At 40.7% G+C, this 25,583-nt stretch overlaps 1 protein-coding gene across 2 annotated transcripts in view; it reads right to left on the reverse strand.

Annotated features, from left to right (window-relative positions):
- Positions 1–25,583, reverse strand: part of LUZP2 (leucine zipper protein 2) — a 332,586-nt gene that overhangs the window by 199,705 nt on the left and 107,298 nt on the right. Inside the window, exon 1 of one of the 2 annotated variants that reach the window (XM_073347817.1) lies at positions 12,557–12,633. The exons of the other annotated variant lie outside the window; for it this stretch is intronic. Coding sequence (XP_073203918.1) covers positions 12,557–12,627 — 71 coding nt within the window. The 5' untranslated portion in view covers positions 12,628–12,633. Of the gene's footprint in view, positions 1–12,556; positions 12,634–25,583 lie in introns of those variants that run through there. 2 annotated transcript variants of the gene reach the window in all.

The raw sequence follows: 25,583 nt of genomic DNA on the forward strand, positions 1-25,583 counted from the left end.
CATGGGATTGCAATGGATCCCATGGCCAGTATATTTCTCTTCTGCCGACAATGGACCAGCACAGTTTTTTAACCACCATCCAAAAACATTCCTATATGCTAGTACTGTGTTCCATAGACCCTAAGAGTCTGCATCTCCCATATAGGTCCCCAGATCATGTCCTCGCCAGTTTGGCAGCAGTCCTTCATAGTAGAGGAAGGTAGCAAATGAACTTGAATGGGACATAGGTTATTTCATTATTTGATCATAGAACAGCAGATAGTGCTACCTTCTGTCAAACTAAGGGTTACACTGGTAATTTGAATTCAGTCTGCAGAACTATAGTACAGGTCAAATGTTCAGGTCACACAGGTAAAGTGATACTCACTGCTATCACTTAAAAAACATGGTAGATTGGTGATTCTTATAAGTACAGGCAAAGTGCTTGAACCATAGAATTTTGTCACACCAGGATCAGCTGTCATTATGGATTCAGTCTCCAGGACAATGCTTTTACCTCTTGTTATTAGGATAGCATCTGAGAGTAGTAGCCTCCTCCATTAAAAAAAAAAAAAGAATTAAGTCTAAGAATTTGCATGGGAGTCAGAAAATAACTGCCACTTTATACATAGTACATGAGGTCATGTGTGAGGAGAGAGCTGATAACTCATGAATGGCTTAATAGAAGAATTAAGTTACCTGTGTCACAGGGGCATATAAATCAACTGTTAGAAGAAATGTGAGTGTCCCTACTCCCACTGTGATTCCATAACTATTTTAAACCTCTTCATTGTAAAATATGATTGGATTAGGTTTGTCCTGTACCAGCTAATTTCCTGAATGCTTAAAATTGCTGTTGTACATTAATTTCTACATTGCTTTTGTTTGGAATTGAATGGAACAATCTGTTCTATAGAATTGTTACTCTCGTTTCTTTCACATGCTCCAACGCTAATATGATTTAACCTTGATTATTATAAAAGAGGATATTCAGCTGATGAAATTAAAAAAAACCCACTGCACTTGATTAAAATGTTTCTAGACATTTTTATAGACATTTAGCGGTTAGTGACAGAAAAGGTTTACCAAACTACCTAGTCTATCTCCCTGTCCGGACCAAATTGTTCCTTACTGTATTTTTTATGGTGTTTCAGCCATTCAAGTTTCATAATGTCTCAAGCAACAGAGCTCTCACCACTGCCTTTGGGAGATACTTCTAGGGTCTGTTAGGCCTCATTGTTAGGAAACATCTCTTTCCCTCCCTCCCCAGATTCAGCCTACATTTTTGCTTTCTTATTTCCTTAATTTTGCAAATTCTTGCCAGCAAATCTGTCAGCCACAGTTTTACTGACTATTGTCCTTTTCTCCTCCTGCATGGTGCTCTGAACTAAAAAAAACATAAGGAACCTTAAAAAAAAAAAGAACACTATCCAGGTTGGCAGGCATGAAATCTGACCTCTTTTTCTTATTCTGTTTTGCAAAGTCTAGGAAAACCTGGCTCTCTGTATTTAAAAATACAGTAATGCATCAATACCCGTATGACAAAGTGTAAAAAGTTGGACTGCATCCTGAGAACCTCTTGTGGCCTGAGGTGGCTCTGCAGCACGCTGCAGTTCACTCAGATTCGTCAATAACCCCACAAAATCTTGTGTCCTGGGTTGTGGTTTATTAGCATACACACTCAGAATACAGTCTTTTTATCCTCTCAAGCCTGAGGTCAGCATGTCTTCAAGTTTCTAAGCTGGGTACAGCTTTTCATCCCAGGCTCTCCCCTTAGCCCATCCTTTAAGCATTCCCTGCTCTCTTCTGAGCATCCACTCTCAGGCCTTCCTACCTGGAGTCTTTCCCTGCTGTTTATCTCTGCAGGAACTCTTAGGCCTTTCTACCTGCTTCTACATGCTCACAGTCTAAGTTGGCCTCCAGATCCAAACCCTTCCTCTTCCTGCCTCCAGGCAAGGATCTCCTGCAGGAGCCTCCTGCTCTCTGCAGCCTCTCCCACAGTTTCCTGATCTCTATCATGCCCCATTGCAAGACTATTAAATGAAGAACAAGTGGGATGGCCCAGTTCCTCCTTAAAGGGCCCTGTCCACAATGCGGGGGCGACACTGGGAAGAAGGGTCCGACCACTTGGAGCCTGAGAGCGTGTGGCCACCGCCAGAGCAAGTGTCCAACCCACAGCATCCCTACAGCACAGCCAGGGCCTGAGAAGAAGGCCTGGGACTTACAAGGAACAGACTGTGAACTGCCATGACATTCCAGACACATTGTTTGTGATGTTGCCTGCCAGAGAGCAGGTTGATGTGTTTCCTTTAACCTTTCCCATTTTTCCTTATTCTTTTTAAAATTAATTGTTGATTAAATAACTTGCATTTGCTTTAAATTGTATGTAATGGTCAGTGGGTCAGAGAAGTGCCCAGTGCAGAGAGAGTACCCCGCAGTAGCCCCTGTCCTAGGTGACCACAGCAGGGTTGTGGGTCGAGCCCCCCAGGAATCCTTGTTGGGGTTACAAGGACTCTGCCAGACAGGAGAGTGGAAGGGGAGTCCTCAAGGGCAGGGAGGCCACTGAGTAAAGGAAGTAGGAGTGAGAACTCAGATCCTTTTGCTAGCCCACTTCACCGGGGTAGTACAGAAACCAGGAAAGTTCCCCACAAAGCAGGACTATTCCCCTACTTACACAATGTTAGATCCAACATGCAGGTTAGAGCCCATTACACAGGGCTCAGTTTCTCATTTTCATGATTCTCTATTTGTGATGCAAGTAATTTTAAACAAAAGAAGAATTGAAGAGACACCAAATTTCAGTGAAACATAGTTAACTTTGGTACAAAACTGAGTGAGGTTCTTAAAAACAAGGGACATTTGAGAGATGTCCTTGAGTCTAAAAATTCCACTTGTGTTACAGAATATTTTGGGTGGTGTACAACTAAATTCCCCTGTTGCTCAGTGAAATTAATCCAGAAGAGCAGGAAATCCTTGACAGGAAAGGAGGAATTGCAAGGATTCTGGATTGCATATCTTTAGTTCCACAAGTGAATCTTTCCCTTCTACCAATATTCTTGAAAGGTGCCATCGTTAAAACATTCCATCAGGACACCTCACTGTGATGTATCACTTTGATGTGCTATTGAGAATGATCAGCCAGGCTGATGATCTATTTCAACAAGGTATCACCAGAGCAAACTGTCATTCTTGTGATATATTAGTGAAATAAATCATCTGATGGCTACACACAGATCATATGTTTCTCAAGAGATAATAGTGTTAAGGGTAAGAAGAATGCTAAGGTGAAGTGGAGACAATAAAATTACAAAGTATATATATTGAGAACATGAAATGTGTCAAACAGTGGATGCTACTGACATCTAGACAAGACAGACAGGCAAATTCACATTCAGAACTACCTACCTTCCGTTCCAGCAGTGGGTAAATACCAGATTGTATCTGACTTAAAGTAGGGTGAGAAAAGCCTACCTTAACATTATCTGAGAAGCTATTCCATGGTCGCTTTGATGCCTACAGGAGCACAAATGGTCACTTCTTAAAGAGGGCTGTCCTACAGGCTCAGACCTAAAGCTAGTTTGAGAGGATTCTAATTTGGATAGATTGATGGAGTCCAACCAGTTATCAATCCTCTTGTAGGATACCCTTGTATCATAAACGGCCAACAAGTGGGTTCTGAATGGGCTAGACTTTAGATTGTTAAATTAAGACATATCCTCTACACAGTCTCCTATAACTGCAAAATTATCCACTCACCTTTTGATGCAGTAGGGGAGTCCAACAACGGTTGAATTTGGTCAGACAGATTTTTCTTGGCATATGGAATATTTCCTTTCCTGGTGGCTCTATCTTTTTCAATAACCCCGAACACATAATTGTGCTATTACTATAATCTGGAATCCTCTATAATCCAACATCCCTTTCATATGCAAATTCATGGTTCAAGAAAATCCTCACCTGTTGTTAATCCTTTTGGAAGATCTCAGTTGATGTGTGCTTTAACAGGATCGTTAGTCAGCTCCTCAGTCCACCAACAGAGTTGGTTTCTTCCTTTCATCTATCCACGCTGGGGCATGAAATCTAGACCCTATCCATCTTTACTGAGATAGCACTCTCTACAGAGAGAGCCCAGTTGCCTGATTTGTGCTTTGGACAGCTTGCATGACATACCTCATGTCCTGGGCTGGAGCTCTATTCATGGGAACAGAAACAGGATGACTTAAATGTTAAGGGAATTTTTACAGGTGTATGAAGGGAGCATTGGGGCAATTACAGCTGGTCAAGCTATTCAGTATGAACAATCATGACAAAGTTAGTCTCTGTTTTGTGTGGCACATCATTTCCTACCAAATCCCGATTTCACTGGTATTCTGCCCACTGTTAGCGCATATTTGCCTAATAGTCTGGATTAAACATTTTCACTGAATTGTTCTCCTACAGTCTGAATCATCCCCCAAAAAGTCAACAGAAAGTTCTAATTAACTTCAATGGATGCTTTGACCAGCTTTTTGCCTGTTATCCATTATTTGTTTTGAGCGACTGCTCAGCTTCTGCTCCCTGATTATATGACTGAAAACTTGTAAAAAGGAGAACAAAATTCCAGTCTGGATTTTTGGATGAACACAACTTCATACTAAAATTCATGAAGCTGTTGGGACTAGTGAGGAATAGATGACAGCTATCTAAATACTCGTCAATATGGTAAAAAGATTCCATGAATCACAGCAAACCATTCTTACTGCTATTATTTGTGAAAAGATCTTATTAATTATTTTTGTTTCACAATTCAACCACTGATGTGCTAGTATCTAACTCCTATGGTTAAAAGACTTACAACCAGTTATCAGTTTCCAACTATAGGTTAATTTGAGCAGATCATCCACAAAGAATAAAGTGATTGTGATAGTCTGCAGGATTCATGTCTTTTTCTTTCAAAATAAACTTTTCATATTCACCTAATTTTTGATAGACTAACTGATTTTTCAGGGGCCATTGTTATCTAGAAAAGGGATGCCAAGTCCTTAATGTAGGTGATAATGTCAATGGAATGGAATACTGCTGGTGTCACAGAATAGTGGTCTCCATTCTCTATAAAATTGCCAAGGCAAAACTGATGCACTTATCCAAAGTTAAGTGAAGGGTACATTATGTGACAACAGTTTACCCCAATCTCTTTATTTGTGTTCTACCAGATGATTAATGTAGATATTGTCACGTTTTGTGATGAATGTTGGTGCATTAGAATGACATTTGTTCACTGTGCATTATTACAAAGCTGCACTCCGACTGATGGAGAGAACAGACTTATCCTAAGATTCATCTAATCAAAAAATGGCTTATTCCAAATACCAATATGATTTTTAAAAAGAAACAAGTGTCATGTAAGTTCATCAATAAGCTCCTCTCTAATTGATATATTTTATATATAATCAATTATAACCACTGTTGCCTTTAATTTAGGTCTAAAAATGTGATTAAATCTCCAAGAACTCATAATATATTAAGATAAATAATCATAACAAAAATAAGTAGTGCTTATATAGTACTCTGCATGTTCAAAGCACTATAAAACCATTAACTAATTAACCCACACAGCAATCCAGTGAAGCAGGAAAATATTATAAAAGTTAAAATGAATGTGACTGTGGGACTACCTGGTATTCTCAGTAATATTCAGTGCCGTAGGCCCCTTTTCCAAGACTGCTTATTAAGTTGTCAACTGTGGTGATAATATTTTGCTATATTAATAGCATCTGTTGGGAACTGGACTGAGACACACCAACTCTTTGGGAGAGGGCTGCTGCATTTCAGACTTGGGTATATATATACACACACACTTCTGTGAGAGTCAGTGTCTTCGGGGCAAAAGGTGCTATACATGTGTAAAGAATTACAGGCAGGGATTTTCAAAGGGGGCTTAAGAGACTGGGGTGCTTACCACCAATATAAATGCATACAAAGAAGGTTACAGGAGGTTATAAAAGATTATGGCCCTGATTCTGCACCTCTGAAACCAATGGAACCTTTGCCATTGTCTTCAATGGGTGCAGAATTAGCCCCTAATATTGGAACTTCGTTCTATAGGTTGAGTCTGCCTATTACTCAGAGCCATTTGCAAGGGTATGATATCTTGGGTTTTGTTTGTTTTGGGGTGGGTTTTTTTTTTGTTGGTTTGTTTTCTGCTTTGATTGGTTAAAATCCTTCTTCCTTATAATTACTGAAAATAAATCACCTGCAAGCCAGACACTTTGGAAAAGAAGATGTTTTCTACATACAGCAGACACACTAGGGGATGCTTCAGCTATTTGAAAGATTTATTTCCAGAAAATTTTTTTTAAACTCACTCCATCATCAAATGAAAAAAGCCAATGCTAATGAATGAAAAATCATCCACTCAATTTTTAACAGTTCTGTCCTCGCTCCTGCAATTCACTCTTTTGTACCGGTCCTGGAGCGATAAGCAGAACAGACAGAAGAAACAGTATACTTCATTTTCCCCTTAAGCTCTGACAAAATGGACAACTTCAGAACAATTTAGCATTACATTTTTCTTCACAACACCACACTGCCTTCAGTTTTGTTCACTCCAACTGTGAAAACAATATCTCAGGAGACTATTATCCCACACTCATAAATAACATCTGCCCCTGCACTTCACTCTGCTGCTTCGTATGGAGAATGAACATAGAGGGGGCTGGCCTCAGGATGCCTCTCTGTACTCACATCTCATGTGAGGATCCTTAGGGATATGTCCACAAGACAAACCAGAGGAAGGGAAGTGGAGCCAAAAAGCAGCTGCTCTATGGTGCATGATCTAGCAGACATCTGGTTGGATATTTGTCCTCACCTTCCCTGGTGAGAGGCATAGGAGAGACGCATGACTGGGGAGTTTGATGGCAGCCTGACTTATCAGGGGCAGTACGGGAGACCTACATATATGGATAAGTTCTCCATGCAGAGACCTCAAGATATACAGCTATAGGTCTGTGTTTTCCCTGCAGATTGTTAAGCTGTATCTTTTATGACCCTGCCACTTTGCAATGCTGCCAACCCCTTACCCTTGAGGGAACAAATGAAGGGAAAATGCCACAGGCTTATAGAGATGCACCATTCCTTTTTTCTGTTTTATTGTTTGCAATGGAACAGGATGCTAATGGCCCCAAAGCTATTTCTCGAGAGTGTTCTTTCACTCTTCATTATGTGATTTACTAAGGTAATTCTCCCATGACCCCCATTCACGTCATCCCCAATCAAGACAGTGCTTAACTTTAAGAACATGATTAAACTTATACTTAAAGTTAAGTGTGTATTGAATCAGGATGTGCTTATTTGCTGTCTTGAATTGGGACATACATGCTGCTGAATTTTTTTTTTTTTTTTGCTTTGTTGGATTATTTTGTTGAGCTGAAACTGTCCAGATAAATTACATATTTGGCTTAAGCACAAAGGAAGGTGACTCTAAAATATACTGCTTACTACAGACCTGTATTGGCCAAAAGTAAATTATTGACTTCAGCCGTAAATCACTCTTCTATTCAGATCTTTGAATACAATATGATCATCACAGAAAAAAATGGGGAAGGAGAGAGTCAGAGGTCAGTTCAGAACAGCAGTGAACAGAAATATGTGAGCTCTGGAGAAAGATGAAGAAATGGAAAATAATGTGCATATCAGGGGAACAGCAGAAAGGAAAATATCAGCAAAACAGGATCAAGGAAGCATTGAGTGGACAAAGAAGTTGTGGAGGACAGTGGAATGTTTGTGAAGTCCAGCAAAGCAAGATGGAGCATTAGCGAAGCCTGGAAACAGCTGGAAGAATAAAGGAGGATGGCAGAGAATTGAATAAGTGATTAAGAGGATGAGGGAGCATCTGCAGGAAGACTATTATGTTATTTGCTATTTGCAACTGAAGACACAAAGACATTCTCAGAAAGATCATTGAAGAGGGATTTAGGGATTAACCCAATATGAACTAGTGGAAACTAGGAAACACCAGAGCCAAAAAATACAAAACAAAGCAAAGAGGCGGGTGGGCATAAGAAGAAATCAAAGCAAGCCAGTGAAATACTGAAAAGAATCACTGAAAAGGGCCAAGAAATCAGGTAGAACTTGCAAAAGAAATACAGTGCCAAAATAATTCAGAGGATTAGAAAAAAATCATCGAGTATATAACCCTGTAATCACATTGCAAAATCATAGGTCAAATATATGGTCCTCTCAACTCAATCGTCAACACAACTATCAAAAAACATTCTACATGTAGAAAATATTGCCACTTACAGTATATCACAGGAATCACTTAACAGCTCTGTTTGGGAGTTAGGTACTTCAAGTTGACATATCTTATATATCTCAGTGCTATTTATCCTACATTATGACATTTTTTTTTTGGTCCAGAACATTAACTTGCAGCTATGAAAAGTACCTTTTATGCACCACAAAGCAATTTCCATATAGTATTACTGTTTTTTATTTGAAAACTTCCAGATTTTTAAAAATAAAATCTATTAGTTTAAAATTAATAAAATTAAAGTTAAATACAATATATGTGTTTAACAACAAACTTCCTGTGATATATGTATGGGTATGTTTCACGAATAATACATCTGAAAAACTAGATTTAATAACTTGAGTCAGGCCGTGGAGTATTAACAGTAATCTTTTATCTGACCTAGTGAAATTCTATTATGTAACTGAATGATGATAATTTCACATGAGAAAATATGGCAGTCTCCTTTTTTTAATATCAGGCATATTTAATATAATATTTCTTTAAGCAGATCCTGTATTCATAAACACGAATATAATGCTTAACCCTTATAATAGGAGTATGGGGTTAATTGCTATCTAGTGTGAATTGCACTCCTCACTTCATCTACATCCCTTTTAAACAGCCCTAACCTGTGTACAAAAACACAGTACAAATACTGAATATAAGCCTGAGCCAAAACCCCTGTGGCATAAACAGCAATCTTTCCATTTACTTCAATGAGCTCTGGATCAGGCCCTTAGGCTGGATTTTCCATGATCACATACTATTTTTTCCTCGCATCTCAGCCCGTTCAGTGTTCAGGATAGATGGTACTCAGGGAATGAGACAGCTGTTCAACATTGCTAACCTCATTCCATTAGCAGTCTCTGCCTTCCTTATTAGACACCACCCAAAGACTGCAATGAACACAGGATTATTCATTTCCTGATGGGCTTTTCTATGGTGCTCATCACTGTAGTATCTGATTGCCTCAAAAACATTGATATTTTTCTGTTGTGAAATAAGAGATCATTGTTTTCCTCAGCCATGCTGAACACAACACCATCCACAGCCTCAGAAACAACTCTGACATCATAATCAAAAAGGCTGACAAAGGAGATGCTGTTGTCATCATGAATAAATTGGAATATGAACAAGAGGCTGCTAGGCAGCTCTCTAACTCCACATTCTACAGGCCATTATCCTCTGATCCCACTGAGGATTACCAAAAGAAACTACACCATCTGCTCAAGAAAATCCCTGGAAAAGCACAGGAACAGATCTCTGCAGACACATGCCTAGAACCCCGACCAGGGGTATTCTATTTGCTACCCAAGATCCATAAACCTAGAAATCCTGGACGCCCCATCATCTCAGCATTTGCACCCTAACAGCAGGATTGTCTGGTTATGTAGACTCCCTCCTCAGGCCCTACGCTACCAGCACTCCCAGCTATCTTCGAGACATCACTGACTTCCTGAGGAAACTACAATCCATCGGTGATCTTCCAGAAAACACCATCCTGGCCACTATGGATATAGAAGCCCTCTACACCAACATTCCACACAAAGATGGACTACAAGCCATCAAGAACACTATCCCTGATAATGTCACGGCTAACCTGGTGGCTGAACTTTGTGACTTTGTCCTTACCCATAACTATTTTACATTTGGGGACAATATATACCTTCAAGTCAGCGGCACTGCTATGGGTACCCACATGGCCCCACAGTATGCTAACATTTTTATGGCTGACTTAGAACAAGACTTCCTTAGCTCTCGTCCCCTAATGCCCCTACTCTACTTGCGCTAAATTGATGACAACTTCATCATCTGGACCCATGGAGAAGAAGCCCTTGAGGAATTCCACCATGATTTCAACAATTTCCATCCCACCATCAGCCTCAGCCTATACCAATCCACACAAGCGGTCCATTTCCTGGACAGTACTGTGCTAATAAGCGATGGTCACATACACCACCCTATACCGGAAACCTACTGACCGCTGTACTTACCTACATGCCTCCAGCTTCCATCCAGGACATACCACATGATCCATTGTCTACAGCCAAGCTCTAAGATACAACCGCATTTGCTACAATCCCTCAGATAGAGACAAACTCCTACAAGATCTCTGTCAAACATTCTTAAAACTACAATACCCACCTGCTGAAGAGAAAAAACAGATTGACAGAGCCAGAAGAGTACCCAGAAGTCACCTACCACAGGACAGGCCCAACAAAGAAAATAACAGAACGCCACTAGCCATCACCTTCAGCCCCCAACTAAACCTCTCCAGAGCATCATCAAAGATTTACAGCCTATCCTGAAAAATGATCCCTCACTCTCACAGATCTTGGGAGACAGACCAGTCCTCGCTTATAGACAGCCCTCCAACCTGAAGCAAATACTCTCCAGCAACCACACACCAAAAACACTAACCCAGAAACCTACCCTTGCAACAAACCTTGATGCCAACTCTGTCCACATATTTATTCAAGTGACACCATCATAGGACCTAATCATATTAGCCACACCTTCAGGGGCTCATTCACCTGAACATCTACCAATGTGATATATGCCATCATGTGCCAGCAATGCCCCTTTGCCATATACATTGGCCAAACTGGAAAGTCTCTATGCAAAAGAATAAATGGACACAAATCTGACATCAGGAATCATAACATTCAAAAACCGGTAAGAGAACACTTCAACCTCTCTGGCCACTCAGTAAAAGATTTAAGGGTGGCAATTTTGCAACAGAAAAGCTTCAAAAACAGACTCCAAGGAGAAACTGCTGAGCTTGAATGAATATGCAAACTAGATACCATTAACTTGGGTTTGAATAGAGACTGGGAGTGTCTGTGTCATTACACATATTGAATCTATTTCTCTAAGTTAAGTATCCTCACACCTTCTTGTCAACTGTCTAAATGGGCCATCTTGATTATCACTACAAACGTTTTTTCTCCTGCTGGTAACAGCTCATCTTAATTAATTAGCCTCTTACAGTTTGTATGGCAACTTCCTTGTTTTCTGTATGTGTGTATATCTTCTTACTATATGTTCCATTCTGTGCATCCAGTGAAGTGGGCTGTAGCCCACGAAAGCTTATGCTCTAATAAATTTGTTAGTCTCTAAGGTTGCATAAGTACTCCTGTTCTTTTTGTTATCCCCATGTAACAGATGGGAAAATGGAGGCAAAGAGATTTGCCTTAGATTACATAGTGAACCCACAATGGGCCAGAATGAGAACTCAAGACCCTAATGGCTCCTGACCCTGTGTTCATTCTGCTGGTTCATACTGCCTCACTGCCAAGCCTAGCTCTCTACTGGCTGTAACTGTGTATGCTCAGCACCTGCATGTCAGCCCCCAATATCTCAAACTCGGTATTTAGAAACTGACGAATGTACAAATTAGAACACTGCTTCCAAACCATTGGTTTAAGTGGCTTGTGATTTCATAGGACAAAGAAAAGTCATTTTTGTTTCTAAAGTTTTTTTCTTTACTGAATTTCAAAGACCAGCTGCAAACTATGAAAACATAAGAGCTTCTCAAACAAAGGTCACAAAAATTGTTTATAATGGAAATTGTTAGGTAACCTAGCTACAGGGATCTCTGTACAGGAGGTCTAATTTTCAACTCCATTGAAAACTCCCGTATTGTTTTCTGAATGCAATAGGACGAAAATGAGAATTACAAGTGGTCCAGTAAAAGATATTACCTCATCCACCTTGTCTCTCTAAAGAAAAAACAAAAAATCAAAATTTATGGGCTATAGAATTCACATAAACAACAAAGTGCTGTGTGCTTCCCAAACTGCATGCAAATCTAATGTAATTGGCTGTTGGCCAAATCCTCCTGCATAATGCAACAGAGCAATATTAAAAAGAAGATATAAAAGGGAAGCAGTTAAAACAAAATGCGAGAGAAAAGGAAAGTTAACAGGAAATGTGAAAAAACACACCTCTTCCCTGAACACTTAACACTTCACCAACAGGCATTTTGTATATTCTACAGATGGATCAAGGTTCACTATAACCTTCTTTACCTTAGGATTTTTATTTTTCAATAAATTCCCACTGTTGCAAATAGTAGGTCAGCTCTACTAGTGGTGCCACCTATGTCTCAAAGCAGGTCTAACTAACACATATAGAATACATTTAGTTTTCCTCCTTCCGTATCATGTCTGACTGACACTTTTGTGGCACAGATTTTCAGGATCAAAGAAAGCAAATACCACACAGCTGACTTCTTTGTCACTGCACAGTGTGAGATCAAAGGCTGCTTCAGGAGAATGGCATACGAATGCAAGTAAAATTTACCTGAAGAGCAACTGAAGAAGGTCCAAAAGAGAAGCCGGGACTTCTGAGGTGGTTAGAGACAGCATGCCCATTCCACTCCTCTAGAAAGGGGGGAGGAGCTTGCTACATTCTGCATCCAGCCTGCTGTGTTGGTCCAAGAGGAGGCAGAACATCATCCCATCAAACTAGATATATATGAGTGCAAAAGTCCTACTAGCACTATTACGTATGCTCACCAATTTCAGTCGAGTCCCAGTCTCTCATGTGTTTAGTACACTCTCCTGGACTCGGGCTCACCTGGTTCAAAAAGGGGCTTTCCCCAAGAGAAATGGGGGAGCAGCACTGCAGTACCATCTCCCAAGGGTCCTGTCAGAGGCAAACAGCTTAAAGTTATAGACATGACTCAATGGGAGTCCTGCCAAAGGAAACTGCATGAGGAATCAGGGTATTAACCTTGCCAGCTCTGCCCACCTTCTTGGCTTCACCAGCCAGCCAAAGGATGGAGGGGTCATTGGCAGCAGCTTGTGTAACTAGGCAACATTCACCAGGTAGACTTTCCACCACTGGGGGCCAGAGGTTGGATTTTTACCTTTCTGCTTGTATGAGCAAAACTTCCCCTACATTACCAACAATTTACATCCTTGAATTTTGAAAAGGTGTTATAGTTCATGATTGCATTCCGATATAAGATCAGTTATTTGCATTTTACGGTCAAGTGTATATAATTTGGTCCTGGAAACTTTCTAAAGGCTGGGATTTTCAAAGGATTCTGGAACCTAAATCCCACTGAAATTCAGTGGGAGTTGGGTGTTAAATGCCATTAGGCATCTTTGAAAATCCCAGACTCAACCAATGAGGATGAAAATCATGCCAATGCCCAGACAAGGTCCTATGCTGTGCTCACTCCCCACAAAGTTCAAAGTACCTCCTATGCAGTGCTGTCTAAGGTTCTGCCGAGATAAAAAAAGATAAAAAAGATAAAAAAGAGAGGCTGAGGTCAGGTTGGAGTTAATAAACATATGTCTGCCTAACCCAAACCTAACCTTGACTTCTTTTCCTAATCTGGTTGAACCCTAAGGGATCTGAACGCATTTATCACCTTGAAGGAGACTCTCAGCACTGGACCCTTAGTCTGGAGTGTAAGTGGTGCAGAGGACCTTGGGCAAACCTTCTGCATTGGTATAAATTCCACCCTGAATGATACACCCACACAGACTACAGATTTACCCAAGAACATTCTGAATTTGAGGCGCTCACCATGCTTTAGAAGTAAATGTATTACAAATGTTCACAACCAAAGTGAACAACAGCCTTTATATCTTAAAGGAGGCACCCCGATTAAACAATAGGCACCCTGAGAATGTTAGAGAATGAATAGAATCTAGATAACCCAATAGCATTTTAGAAGGGTTTACTGATTTACCTTGTATCTGAACTATATAAGGCTGATTTTCTTGAGGGGATTACAAAGTGAGAACACTTGTCAAGGCAAAGTCCATTCTTTAAGAAGAGTGATATATCTTGCCTTTTTTTCATTTATATCAGATGTTTAAGTGAAACAAATAGATATTGAAGCATTAATTATATCCCGGCCATGATATTATTAGATACGACAAAGGATACACAGTTTACAGACTATAAGTCAAATTTCATATATATTTTCCTAGAGTATAATTTTTGCTGACTGGGAAATATGCTGTATTGATTCGCTGATAATTCTATTCCAATTTGCCACAAATGGTTCAATAATGCCACATAAATAGATAATAACTATTATAATAACTAGGCAAAATAACTATTATATTTTCTCATCTTTTCTTGCCAATGGATCCTTTTCTATGTAATAAACAAGACAGAAGCCCTTATTTTCTTGGAAGGTCCAGTCACCACAGGACTTTTTTCCTAGCCTATTGGTAATTTTGTTGTGAAAAATGCTCTTTTCCTACTGTGAGCAAGTTCAAACAGCAAAGGGGTGGGGAAAGAATATCACATTTTCTTTTTAATAGAATGAATAAAAAAAATCTGTTTTACTAATTCCCTCTGTATTAAACATTTTTTTGCATCTATGGAAGCATTAAGCAATGCAAAGGAAGACCTATAACATTCTACAAGAACTATAGAAATTGCCAGTCACTATGCCAGTGTATTTTATTTGCACTATAGCTCTTGCTTGTAGTTTGCTATTCTTTCTTATAGTTTGCTTTTCTCTGGTATACTCAGTGAAAAATGGATTGGGACAGTCCAAAAGGTGGGTATAATGTTGGTAGCACAGGAGTGACTGTTTATGCAATGATGTGATGTTAGAGTGGAGGTCACTATGCTAACACTTGGATTAACCTCTATGCATGACCAGTGTGCATTGGGTGATTGTGGATGTCTGAGAAGATTCTGTGTGATCATATATTTGGCAGCATTTGACCCAAACTTTCAAAAACCTCGGCAGGGTAAACAGAAGCTTGCTCAGAAACTTTGTGTGTGTTTCACCAATCTTTCCCCCTCTTTTGCTCTGTTCCATTACAATGCTTGGCAAATATCCAGTTTCTGCAAGAAGGAATCCATATACATCACTTTCATAATTCATGTCTGAACTTCTCTTTTATACCTCCAAAGTGAAGGAAATGATGTGAGTTAAGATTGAAGAATTGTAGCACAGAGAGAGAGAGATGACAAAGATCTGTTAGATCATTAAAGTCATCCCTCCTGGCCAAATATAGGATTTGCTCATCTTTGGATACCAGTTCTTCCTCATTCATAAATAATGTGTAGAATCTCATAAAGTATCTGAATGTAGAAAGCGAGTAGGGAGGAAGTCATTGCTATTTCATTGATTTTTAAGTTCTGCCATGAAGGTATGAAGGTAGTAGAATGGCTCACACTTTCAGTGGTAGTTTGGATCAGTCCCTGAAATAATATGCATGGTGGAATTAAGTTGTATGTCTGTCATCTTTGTGTGAAATGAGAAAGCCCATACAAGAGCGAGTCCATGCAGACCCTTATAAAGGCTTTAACATTCCTCTTTGCAAATTATTTCCACGTAGGACCAAATTTGTATATATTGAGGTTGACTACAACAGTTATTCATTGTGGCTGAGAGTTTGGCTCCACCTTCAAAACTGCTTTGGAACACCACACATAAAATAAATGTATATTAAGGGATCCATAGGGATGTGGAACAGAGACCCCATGCTTCCCCATCAGCTACCTCAGCAACTTGGTCAAGAGCTTCCATCAGAGTGGCACAGTCCCAGAGAATTCAACAGATATGAAACCAACAGAATTCTATAAAATTTTAATGAGGTTCTATAGAAATTACTCTGTACTCAATCAGAATTTAATAGCAAATGTGATTATTTCCATAGTTTTTTTTAACTATGTAGGCCTTGCTGGAGCTCTAAGCATAAGTAAGAATATGAACCAAAGGCAGTGAAACAGAGCAGGCCTGGCCTTAGTAAAATAGCAACACATCACGTGTCAGCTAACCAAGTAAGCACACTTCTGACTGGAGAGGACAATACAAACACACACAAATCTCTCAAGTAACTATGTAAACACATTCATAAGAGATGGTACAGGAGTACATCAACCCCTACCAAGGTAAGGAGGGAATGACAGGATAATGGATGAAGATGCTTTGTTCTAACTAGCAGGTACAAGGATAAGGGTGGTAACTAACATCTGCAGTGTAATACTAACTTGCTTAAAGAAAAGGAGTACTTGTGGCACCTTAGAGACTAACCAATTTATTTGAGCATGAGCTTTCGTGAGCTACAGCTCACTTCATCGGATGCATACCGTGGAAACTGCAGAAGACATTATATACACACAGAGACCATGAAACAATACCTCCTCCCACCCCACTCTCCTGCTGGTAATAGCTTATCTAAAGTGATCATCAAGTTGGGCCATTTCCAGCACAAATCCAGGTTTTCTCACCCTCCGCCCCCCCCCCCCCCCCACACACACACACACAAACTCACTTTCCTGCTGGTAATAGCCACTAACTTGCTTATATCAGTGTATAAAAGGAGAAGTCCTATAAGGGGCATCTTCGTACTCACTGAGGGGACAGCATTCTGGTGTGCTCACTGAGCAGGTGTTGTACCAATAAAATAAAAACCAGCAGGATCTTATTAAAGGGAAAAAGGCAAAATACCACATTTATTGTGAATACAGAAAGAATCATAGTAAGCAGTTAGTTATAGCTATAACATTCCATTCAATCTCATATTTATTCACACATTCATTCATACAAACACACACACACACACATACACACACACAGGTTCTGCAAGATTGTTATCATAGTTACCAGCCTTAGAGTTGCTCATGCCAAGCCACTGGCCAGGTGGCCTGGACATGAGGAGGGAGCAGGGCCTTGTCAGATGCTCATCTGATGCTCCTGGAAGTTGGTTTGCAGAATCAGACCCCCAAAATTCTCACTTTTTAGAGTCTATTTTTATAGGAATTTCTTCCTATGCCAGTCTATGGGAATTGCTTCATCATGCTGTTGCTGAATCAATCAGCAGATAGCACATTCCTGACGGCTCCAAGATGTTATCTTGTTCTTTGGTTCTCCCATTCTTGAGGCTGTTGGGTGGATTCCAGTCTGCCCTCCGGGTGGGGTCCTCTGGTTATTTCCACTTGACGCCTTCTTCAGCCGATGGACACTGGATTCTTAGGCTGGCACCTCCCTGATCATTCAGTTATTATCCACACCAAGCATCCATACATCCTCTATCTCTATTTTAATCACAATGGTTAATACAACAAAAGAGTGGGGAGTCTCTGGGTGCTGTTTCTGTTGTTAGAGTACTGCTTTGAGTCTCTCTCTCTGTGAATTGCTTTGAGAACAGACTCTGTCTTAGGATGTACTAACACAATTAGCAGCTTGCAAGTTTCACACAGAGAGGGAGAGAAACAGTACCAAAAACCAAGAGACCTCTTCATTAGTAATACCCTGGAATTGAAACTATGGGGAATCAAACTCATTTGTGATTTTTAATACAGAATTTCTTTAATATGATCCAACACAGGTACCGTGTCACAGGCATACATGTGTTAGTGTACCTCTAGCTCCTATGGGGTGCTAGTACTGTGCTTTGTCGACAATAAATCTGGCCAAGCGCCATTACCACCAAACTGAGCCTGTGGTCTGTTCTTGTGAACAACATTGAGGTCTGTTGAATCAGTAACCTGCATTCTCTGCTAGTGTAGCTGGTACCGGAGCCCCCAGAACAGCAGCACTAAGCATCCATAACAACTTAGCAGCACTTAACAACAAACTATCCTGCTCTGCTGTAGCTGGTATATTATTTTCTATTAAATTAAATAAGATTTTTAAAACCTGTAGAAAGGGTGTCATTTTATTTTAAATTCTACAGGACATTCATAGAAGAGCAACGCCCTTGAATTTACCCCCAAGAGGTGGTTCCAAAATCTGAAATGAGGGTAAATGAACTCTGACTGTAGAAACCCAGTAGTAAGCTCACCAGGATTTTATGTGAACATTATGTGACTCAGCTATTATTTACGTTGCTTTACTCCCCTTGTTTGTTACATAAATAAATATTTGAAATTCATGGTGTTGATTTTATTTTATAAGGAGAAAAGGAGGCTCAGTGGCCAATTCTAATGCACACTCACTTTTTTCCTTGGTGCTGAGTGACAAAAGTTGTTAAAGCATGCATTACTTTACATTAGCTACACAGAGGTTTGATTTTATGAACTTCCCTTATGCCATTACACTGCCGTTAGAATAATAAGTCATTTCATTTGCTTTCCTTACAAAGCCTGTTAAACTGTAGTAATAGAATATTAGCCTTAAATCTTAAATGACTGCTATGAATTTCTAACCCAAAACACCTAGGTGCACAGCTGACTCATTCTTCTTCTTTACAGTGTGTGTCTCCTCAGAGTTGTGAAGTACCTCTTAACCACAGAACAAAAACAGCACAGAGACTGCATGTTTCCCTACATATCCTGCCAATGCACCTGAATCCCAGCTTGAAGAGAGAAAATGAGAAAGTTCAGTCTCCAGGGCCCCTCAGCCCTTAATCACAGCAGTGGTTTTGTGAGGTGGACACCTGTCCACCAGCAACTGCACTGAACTACTAATGAAAGTGCAGAGTATTATTTCACAGACATCATCCCACAGCTAATCAATGACAACACACTTTGGTCACTACTACCATGAGCCAGATTTCAATTCGCAAGCTAAACATGAAAAGCTCCATATCCCATTGCTAATCCTGTAAACCCTTATAATTTTTAAATCATTTTTTTCCATTTAGAAGTTCTCTAACTCTCTTTTAAATTCACTTAGTCCTCTCCCCTTTCCACTGTCCCCAAAAGAAATCACAACTGAAAGGAGGAAGCTGCTGCAAATTCAGTCCTCTGTCAAGTAGTGAAACGGGTGATAGAGAAGCATGAATATGTAATCTCTTTGCCATTTGTGGATAAGGACTCTCAACTAGTGGAAAATGTATAAGTTAAATATAAAAATGTGTTAAGTGTCTGCCAGTCAATAAAGCAGGTGACTAATGTGTCTTGGAATTTGAATAATCCTGAACCTTTAGGTTTATTCAACCATGCTTTTTCAAGATTTTTTCAAGCATGCTTTTTCCTTCTCCAATTAGCAATCACTCAACAAGCAATGCTGAATCACTGGAGGCTTGTAGAAAGAATGGCACTTTACCACACACTGTGAATTAGTTGCTGAAGTTGCCTTGGTTATGATGCGTTTTGCAATATAATTTTTCTATTTACACATTTTCTTTACAAATACTTTTAATATAGCCCAGGTGCCTTATTTCCCCTCTCTCTCTCTCTCTCTCTCTTTCTCTAGGTTGCCTTCTTTATTCTGTGATGATTATTTTGGTGTGTCCCTTAAAGCCAGAAATCTAGTATGTGCACAGGAAAAGAAAATTGCAAACTGCTTTTTGGACTATAAATAAGTGTGTTCATTTTCTCTCTCTAGGCAAGTTAAACTGACAAAGAAAATATTTTACAAAATATTAACCGTTGACTTGCTGTACATCCTGCATAGCTGTGCTGGGAAAGGGACGATGATCCCCTCAGTGATGCACTGGCTAATGAGCACATTTGAGCCCATACTAAGATGCAATCCTGGCGACAAAGTATTTACAGTCTTACTAGACAAGATAGACAAAGGGTGAGATAAAAGAATACAACATAGAAGCAGAAGATGGGAGCTGAGATTCAAGGTTACAGAGGAAGCCTTTGGCAAAGCCAGAAAGAGAATTCAGATCACCTGAGACCCAGTTCAGTATCTTACTTACAGGGCTCCTGTCCCTGTCCTCTGTTCTTATACCTAGCAAAAAGCATTTACAGTAAATTAATACTGTTATCCAATTTCAAAAACAGATCACTGCAGCTGTAAAAAAAGGGTTTCGGACTCTTCAGCAGTAATGGTCTTTGCTTCACGGCCAGACAAGCTATGTAATAATAAGCTCAGTTGGACTAGGGACAGCAGCTGTCATGGCTTTCCAGTAAAGTGGGCTTATTCAACAGAGAGCCAAGACCATGAGGTAGTATCCTCCCTGAAGTTATTTAATCTTGATTTATCTGGGCACTCGCAAAACAAAATTTACTGTTTTACATAGTGGGTATGACCCCATTTGGGCAAACAATCAAATATCTGGCACACTGATCCAGGTTCATTTTCTCCATCCATACTTTCCCCAAATCCATCTTTTCATCGTTGCTAACTTTTAAAGGCATTGACAAGCTCTATTCTGAAGTGGTTCCATGCACAAAAAAGCCACTGTCAGGAAGTGGGAATTCTGTGGGTGGACTTATGACATAATTTAATACTTCAGCATGGATTTTCAAATGTGTGGAACACCTGCAGATACCACTGACTACTTCCCATAATTTTCAAAATCAAGTCCTTATGCTGTGATCCAGTTCAGATCCACAAATTGGATAGCTTTTAGTTTGTAGTACAGCCACCCTTTACTTTGAGTGTAAGGCACTGAAGGACTTAATTGAGTGTTGTTCCGTAGATATTTCTACAAATGGATATAACTTATCAATGAGTTTCAGACGCTTCAGCAGGTAAGTCAAAAACATGGAGACTTGGGAGAAGGGTTAGAATTTTGGGGGAGCCTGGGCTATTATAGCAGGGATAAGGGAGAGACAAGACAGAACTGTGAAGGTGAATCAAATCAGTATCTTAGATGTCTGTATACTAATGCAAAAATATGGAATAAGCAGGAAGAACTCAAAATACTAGTAAATAAACACAACAATGACATAGTTGGCATCACAGAGACTTGGTGGGATAATACACATGACTGGAATATTGGTACAGAAGGGTACAGCTTGCTCAGGAAGGACAGGCAAGGGGAAAAAAGAGAGGAGGTGTTTCTTTATATATTAAAAATGTATATACTTGGACTGAGATTGAGATGGAAATAGGAGACAGACTTGTTGAAAGTCTTTGGGTAAGGACAAAAGGGGTAAAAAAAACCCAAGGGAGATGTCATGTTAGGGGTCTTCTACAGACCACCTAACCAGGAAGAAGTGGATGTAGGGTTTTTTTAAGCAACCAACAAAATCATCCAAAGCATAGGACTTGGTAGTGATGCGGAACTTCAACTAATCAGATTCTGTTGGGAAAATAATACAGAAGGGCACAGATTATCCAATAAGTTCTTGGAATGTATTGGAGACTTTTTTTTTATTTCAGAAGGTGGAGAAAGCTACTCTGGGAGAGGCTGTTCTAGATTTGATTTTGACAAATAGAATTTGAAAGTGGAAGGCAGCTTCGGTGAAAGTGATCATGAAATTGTAGTGTTCATGATTCTAAGAATGGTAAGAGGGAGATAGCAAAATAAAGACAATGGATTTCAAGAAGGCAGACTTTAGCAAACTCGGAGTTAGTAGGTAAGATCCCATGGGAAGCAAGTCTAAGGGAAAAAACAATTGAAGATAGTTGGCAGTTTTTCAGTGACATTATGAAGGGCACGAGATCGAACTATCCCACTGCATAGGAAAGATAGGAAGTATGGCAACCATCCTGGCTTAACCAACAGATCTTCAATGATCTAAAACTCAAAAAAGAGTCCCACAAAAAGTGGAAACTAAGTCAAATTACAAAGGATGAATATAAATAAATAACTCAAGAATTTAGGGACAAAAATTAGAAAGGCCAAGGCAAAAAACGAGATCAAACTAGATAGAGACATAAAGAGTAACAAGAAAACATTCTACAGATACATGAGAAGCAAGAGGAAGACCAAGTACTGAGCAGCCCCGTTATTCAATGAAGGGGGAAAACAATAACAGAAAATGTGGAAATGGCAGAAGTGCTTAATGACTTCTTTGTTTCGGTTTTCACCAAGAACTTTGGTGGTGATGGGACATTTAACATAGTGAATGTCAGTGAAAATGAGGTAGGATCAGAGGCTAAAATAGGAAAAGAACAAATTAAAAAATATTTAGACAAATTAGATGGCTATCTAATTAGCAATTATCTTTGAAAAGTCATGGAAGATGGGAGAAATTCCAGAAGACTGGAAAAGGGCAAATATGGTGCTAATCTATAAAAAGGGAAATAAGGACTCCATTCAAGTGGTCCACAGACAGTTCCCTCTACGGTGCATGCCTGGGTGGATGCACAAAGAGAATGAAGGGCCACTCACCTAATTAGTGCAGCTGCGCAGGTGTAGCACTAGTTAGGTGCCTGGATCTTGGAGAAGACAAACATGTGAGGTGAGCTGGTGGCCTCGGGAGGAATAGGGGGTAGGTGGGAGGGAGCAGTTGGATGAGAAGCAGAAATGGGGGAATGGGACGTGCAAGGCTGCAGCAGCCAAAGAAAGAGGTGACTTTCTCCAGCTCCAGGGTTGCAGCTGCCGAAGAGAGACTCCCCCCCTCCTTCCCAGCCCCAGCTTGGGGGCTGCTGCGGTATGGGAGAGAGGGCACATCCATTGCATTAGAAAGGTAAGACTACTGATATTAAAATATGAGTTGTGTGCTTTTATTTGTAGAACAAAAAAAGCTTAAGTTTTTTTTAACATAGCACTTTTATCCAAAGCGCTTTATAATAGTTAGCTAATGGTACAAACAACATTTGGAAAGATCATTAAGTGGTCTGCCAAGATCCTCAGCAATTTTCAAGTGGTCTGCTGAAAAAAAGTTTGAGAACCACTGATCTAGAAAATAATAAGGTGATACGTAAGAGTCAGCATGGATTTGTCAAGAACAAATCACATCAAACCAACCTGATAGCTTTCTTTGACAGGATAACAAGCCTTGTGGATGGGGGGAAGCAGTAGACATAGTATATCTCAACTTTGGTAAAGCTTTTGATACTGTCTCGCATGACCTTCCCATAAACAAACTAGGGAAATACAACCTAGATAGAGCTACTATAAGGTGGGTGCACAACTGGTTGGAAAATCATTCTCAGAAAGTCGTTATCAGTGGTTCATAGTCATGCTGGAAGGACATAACAAGTGAGGTCCTGCAGGGATCAGTTCTGGAGCTGGTTCTGTTCAATATCTTCATAAATTATTTAGACATTGGTGTAGAGAATAGATGTATAACGTTTGTGGACGATACCAAGCTGGGAGGAGTTGCAAGTGCTTTGGAGCAGTGGTTTTCAAACTGTGGGTCATGACCCAGTACTGGGTTGCAGAATGTAAGGCACCTCCAAGGATTACTGCAGGAAAAAGTAAAAAAAAAAAAAAAAAAGGTTCTTCTGTTTTCGTGTCCCCTGTTGATCACCACTTCAGCCCTGCAGTGATCTGTCTCCTTCTGTGACTTGGCCACAAGTTATATCCACGCCTTCCAGTGTAAGTAAAGGATCCAACAAGGCAAGTTCCTCTGCCCTGACCCAGCCAAAGCCCCAGATTCAGGACTGAATCATAGAATCATAGAATCATAGAATATCAGGGTTGGAAGGGACCCCAGAAGGTCATCTAGTCCAACCCCCTGCTCAAAGCAGGACCAATTCCCAGTTAAATCATCCCAGCCAGGGCTTTGTCAAGCCTGACCTTAAAAACCTCTAAGGAAGGAGATTCTACCACCTCCCTAGGTAACGCATTCCAGTGTTTCACCACCCTCTTAGTGAAAAAGTTTTTCCTAATATCCAATCTAAACCTCCCCCACTGCAACTTGAGACCATTACTCCTCGTTCTGTCATCTGCTACCATTGAGAACAGTCTAGAGCCATCCTCTTTGGAACCCCCTTTCAGGTAGTTGAAAGCAGCTATCAAATCCACCCTCATTCTTCTCTTCTGCAGGCTAAACAATCCCAGCTCCCTCAGCCTCTCCTCATAACTCATGTGTTCCAGTCCCCTAATCATTTTTGTTGCCCTTCGCTGGACTCTCTCCAATTTATCCACATCCTTCTTGAAGTGTGGGGCCCAAAACTGGACACAGTACTCCAGATGAGGCCTCACCAATGTTGAATAGAGGGGAACGATCACGTCCCTCGATCTGCTCGCTATGCCCCTACTTATACATCCCAAAATGCCATTGGCCTTCTTGGCAACAAGGGCACACTGCTGACTCATATCCAGCTTCTCGTCCACTGTCACCCCTAGGTCCTTTTCACCCAGACTGTCTGGGACATGGGTGCTTCCTAGTTCTGGGTCTCTGGTATCGCGGGTTGGCTTTTTGTCTCCAGCACCATCGGGGGTGGGGTAAAGGAAGTTGGGCCCATCCTGTCCACCAGGTTCTTATCCATGGCCTAAAGGTAGGCCAGAAGCTGAGTCTTGCACCTTGGGAGTGCTATGCAATTGGCTCCCTGGACAAGGTCCTACTGGCCTCCCCACACAAAAACCTCAGACATGTGAACCAAATGAATCAAAGAAGAAGTCTCCAACCTTATAAGTGTCCAGAGTCCATTTCCCTCAGCAGGTCGGGAATCAGTACTGAGGGGCCCCAGCATCTGGGCCTCCCTCAATGATCCTTTTGCAGATATTCAGAGCATAGATCTGCCCACTTCCACTGGTTGCATGCAAGTGAACTACTCTGCTCCTCTTTTAAGCTCCTCCTCCAGCCTGCACATGAATTCTAGGTGTGGTGGGATTGAGCTGCATGGGCCCACAATAGCTCCTTTACCTGTACACGCCATCACACTCTCCCTTACAAACAAATGGAGCTGAAGCTTGAGTGTCTCAGCTAATGCCAGCTGTAGAGGAATGGCATGGAGAGAGAAGTGATCTCCCAGTTGGGAAAGTCTTGGGTCATTTACAGTATGTCTACACAGCAATTAAACACCAGCGGCTGGTCCAAGTCAGCTGACTCAGGCTCACGGAGCTCAGGCTGTGGGGCTGTATAATTGCTGTGTAGAGGTTCAGGATTGGGCTGAAGCCCAAGCTGTGAGACCCCACGGGGGAATGGGGGGGTAGGGGAGGTGGAAGGTCTCCAAGCCCAGAATCCAGCCCAAGCCCAAATGTCTACACAGCAGTTTTTAGCCCCACAGCCCAAGCCCCGTGGGCCAGTCACAGCTATACCACAGGTCTTTTATTCCAGTGTAGATGTATCCTGGGGGTCTTAGTGATCAAAAACTATAACATGCCACGCTGAGTTTTAGCTATATGCTCCACAGTGTTTACTACCTCAGAAGTATCCTACTGCTGTAGATCCCAAAGATGGATTTTTGTCCTAAACTGGTTTTGTGCACTTTGTACTTCAACACAGTTTATAACACAGGTCTGCTTTCAAAAGCTCACTGGGGATGCAATAGAATAACATAACTAAAACCTCAAAATACACATTAACAGGATTGTTTGGGGGCCCTGATAGCAAAGTACAGAAAATATAAGCCAGCTTCCAATGAATTATTGTGGGTTTTACAGTTACAAAGAACTGAAAGACAGGGGAATATTTCTTTGCTCCTGTGCTCTCTATTAGTTTATACCTCAGCCTTTGATTCCCAAACTGTTGGTATTTTCTTCACTGACCATCCGTCACCCTGGTGGGAGTACTAAAGCCATAAGAGTTTTCTGGAAGCTTGGCCTCAGAGTTGCTGAAGAGCATTGCAGCACACTCCTTAGGTGGATATTAAAGTGTGATT

Source organism: Lepidochelys kempii, chromosome 6, assembly GCF_965140265.1.
Source record: "Lepidochelys kempii isolate rLepKem1 chromosome 6, rLepKem1.hap2, whole genome shotgun sequence".
Lineage (NCBI taxonomy): Eukaryota > Metazoa > Chordata > Testudines > Cheloniidae > Lepidochelys > Lepidochelys kempii.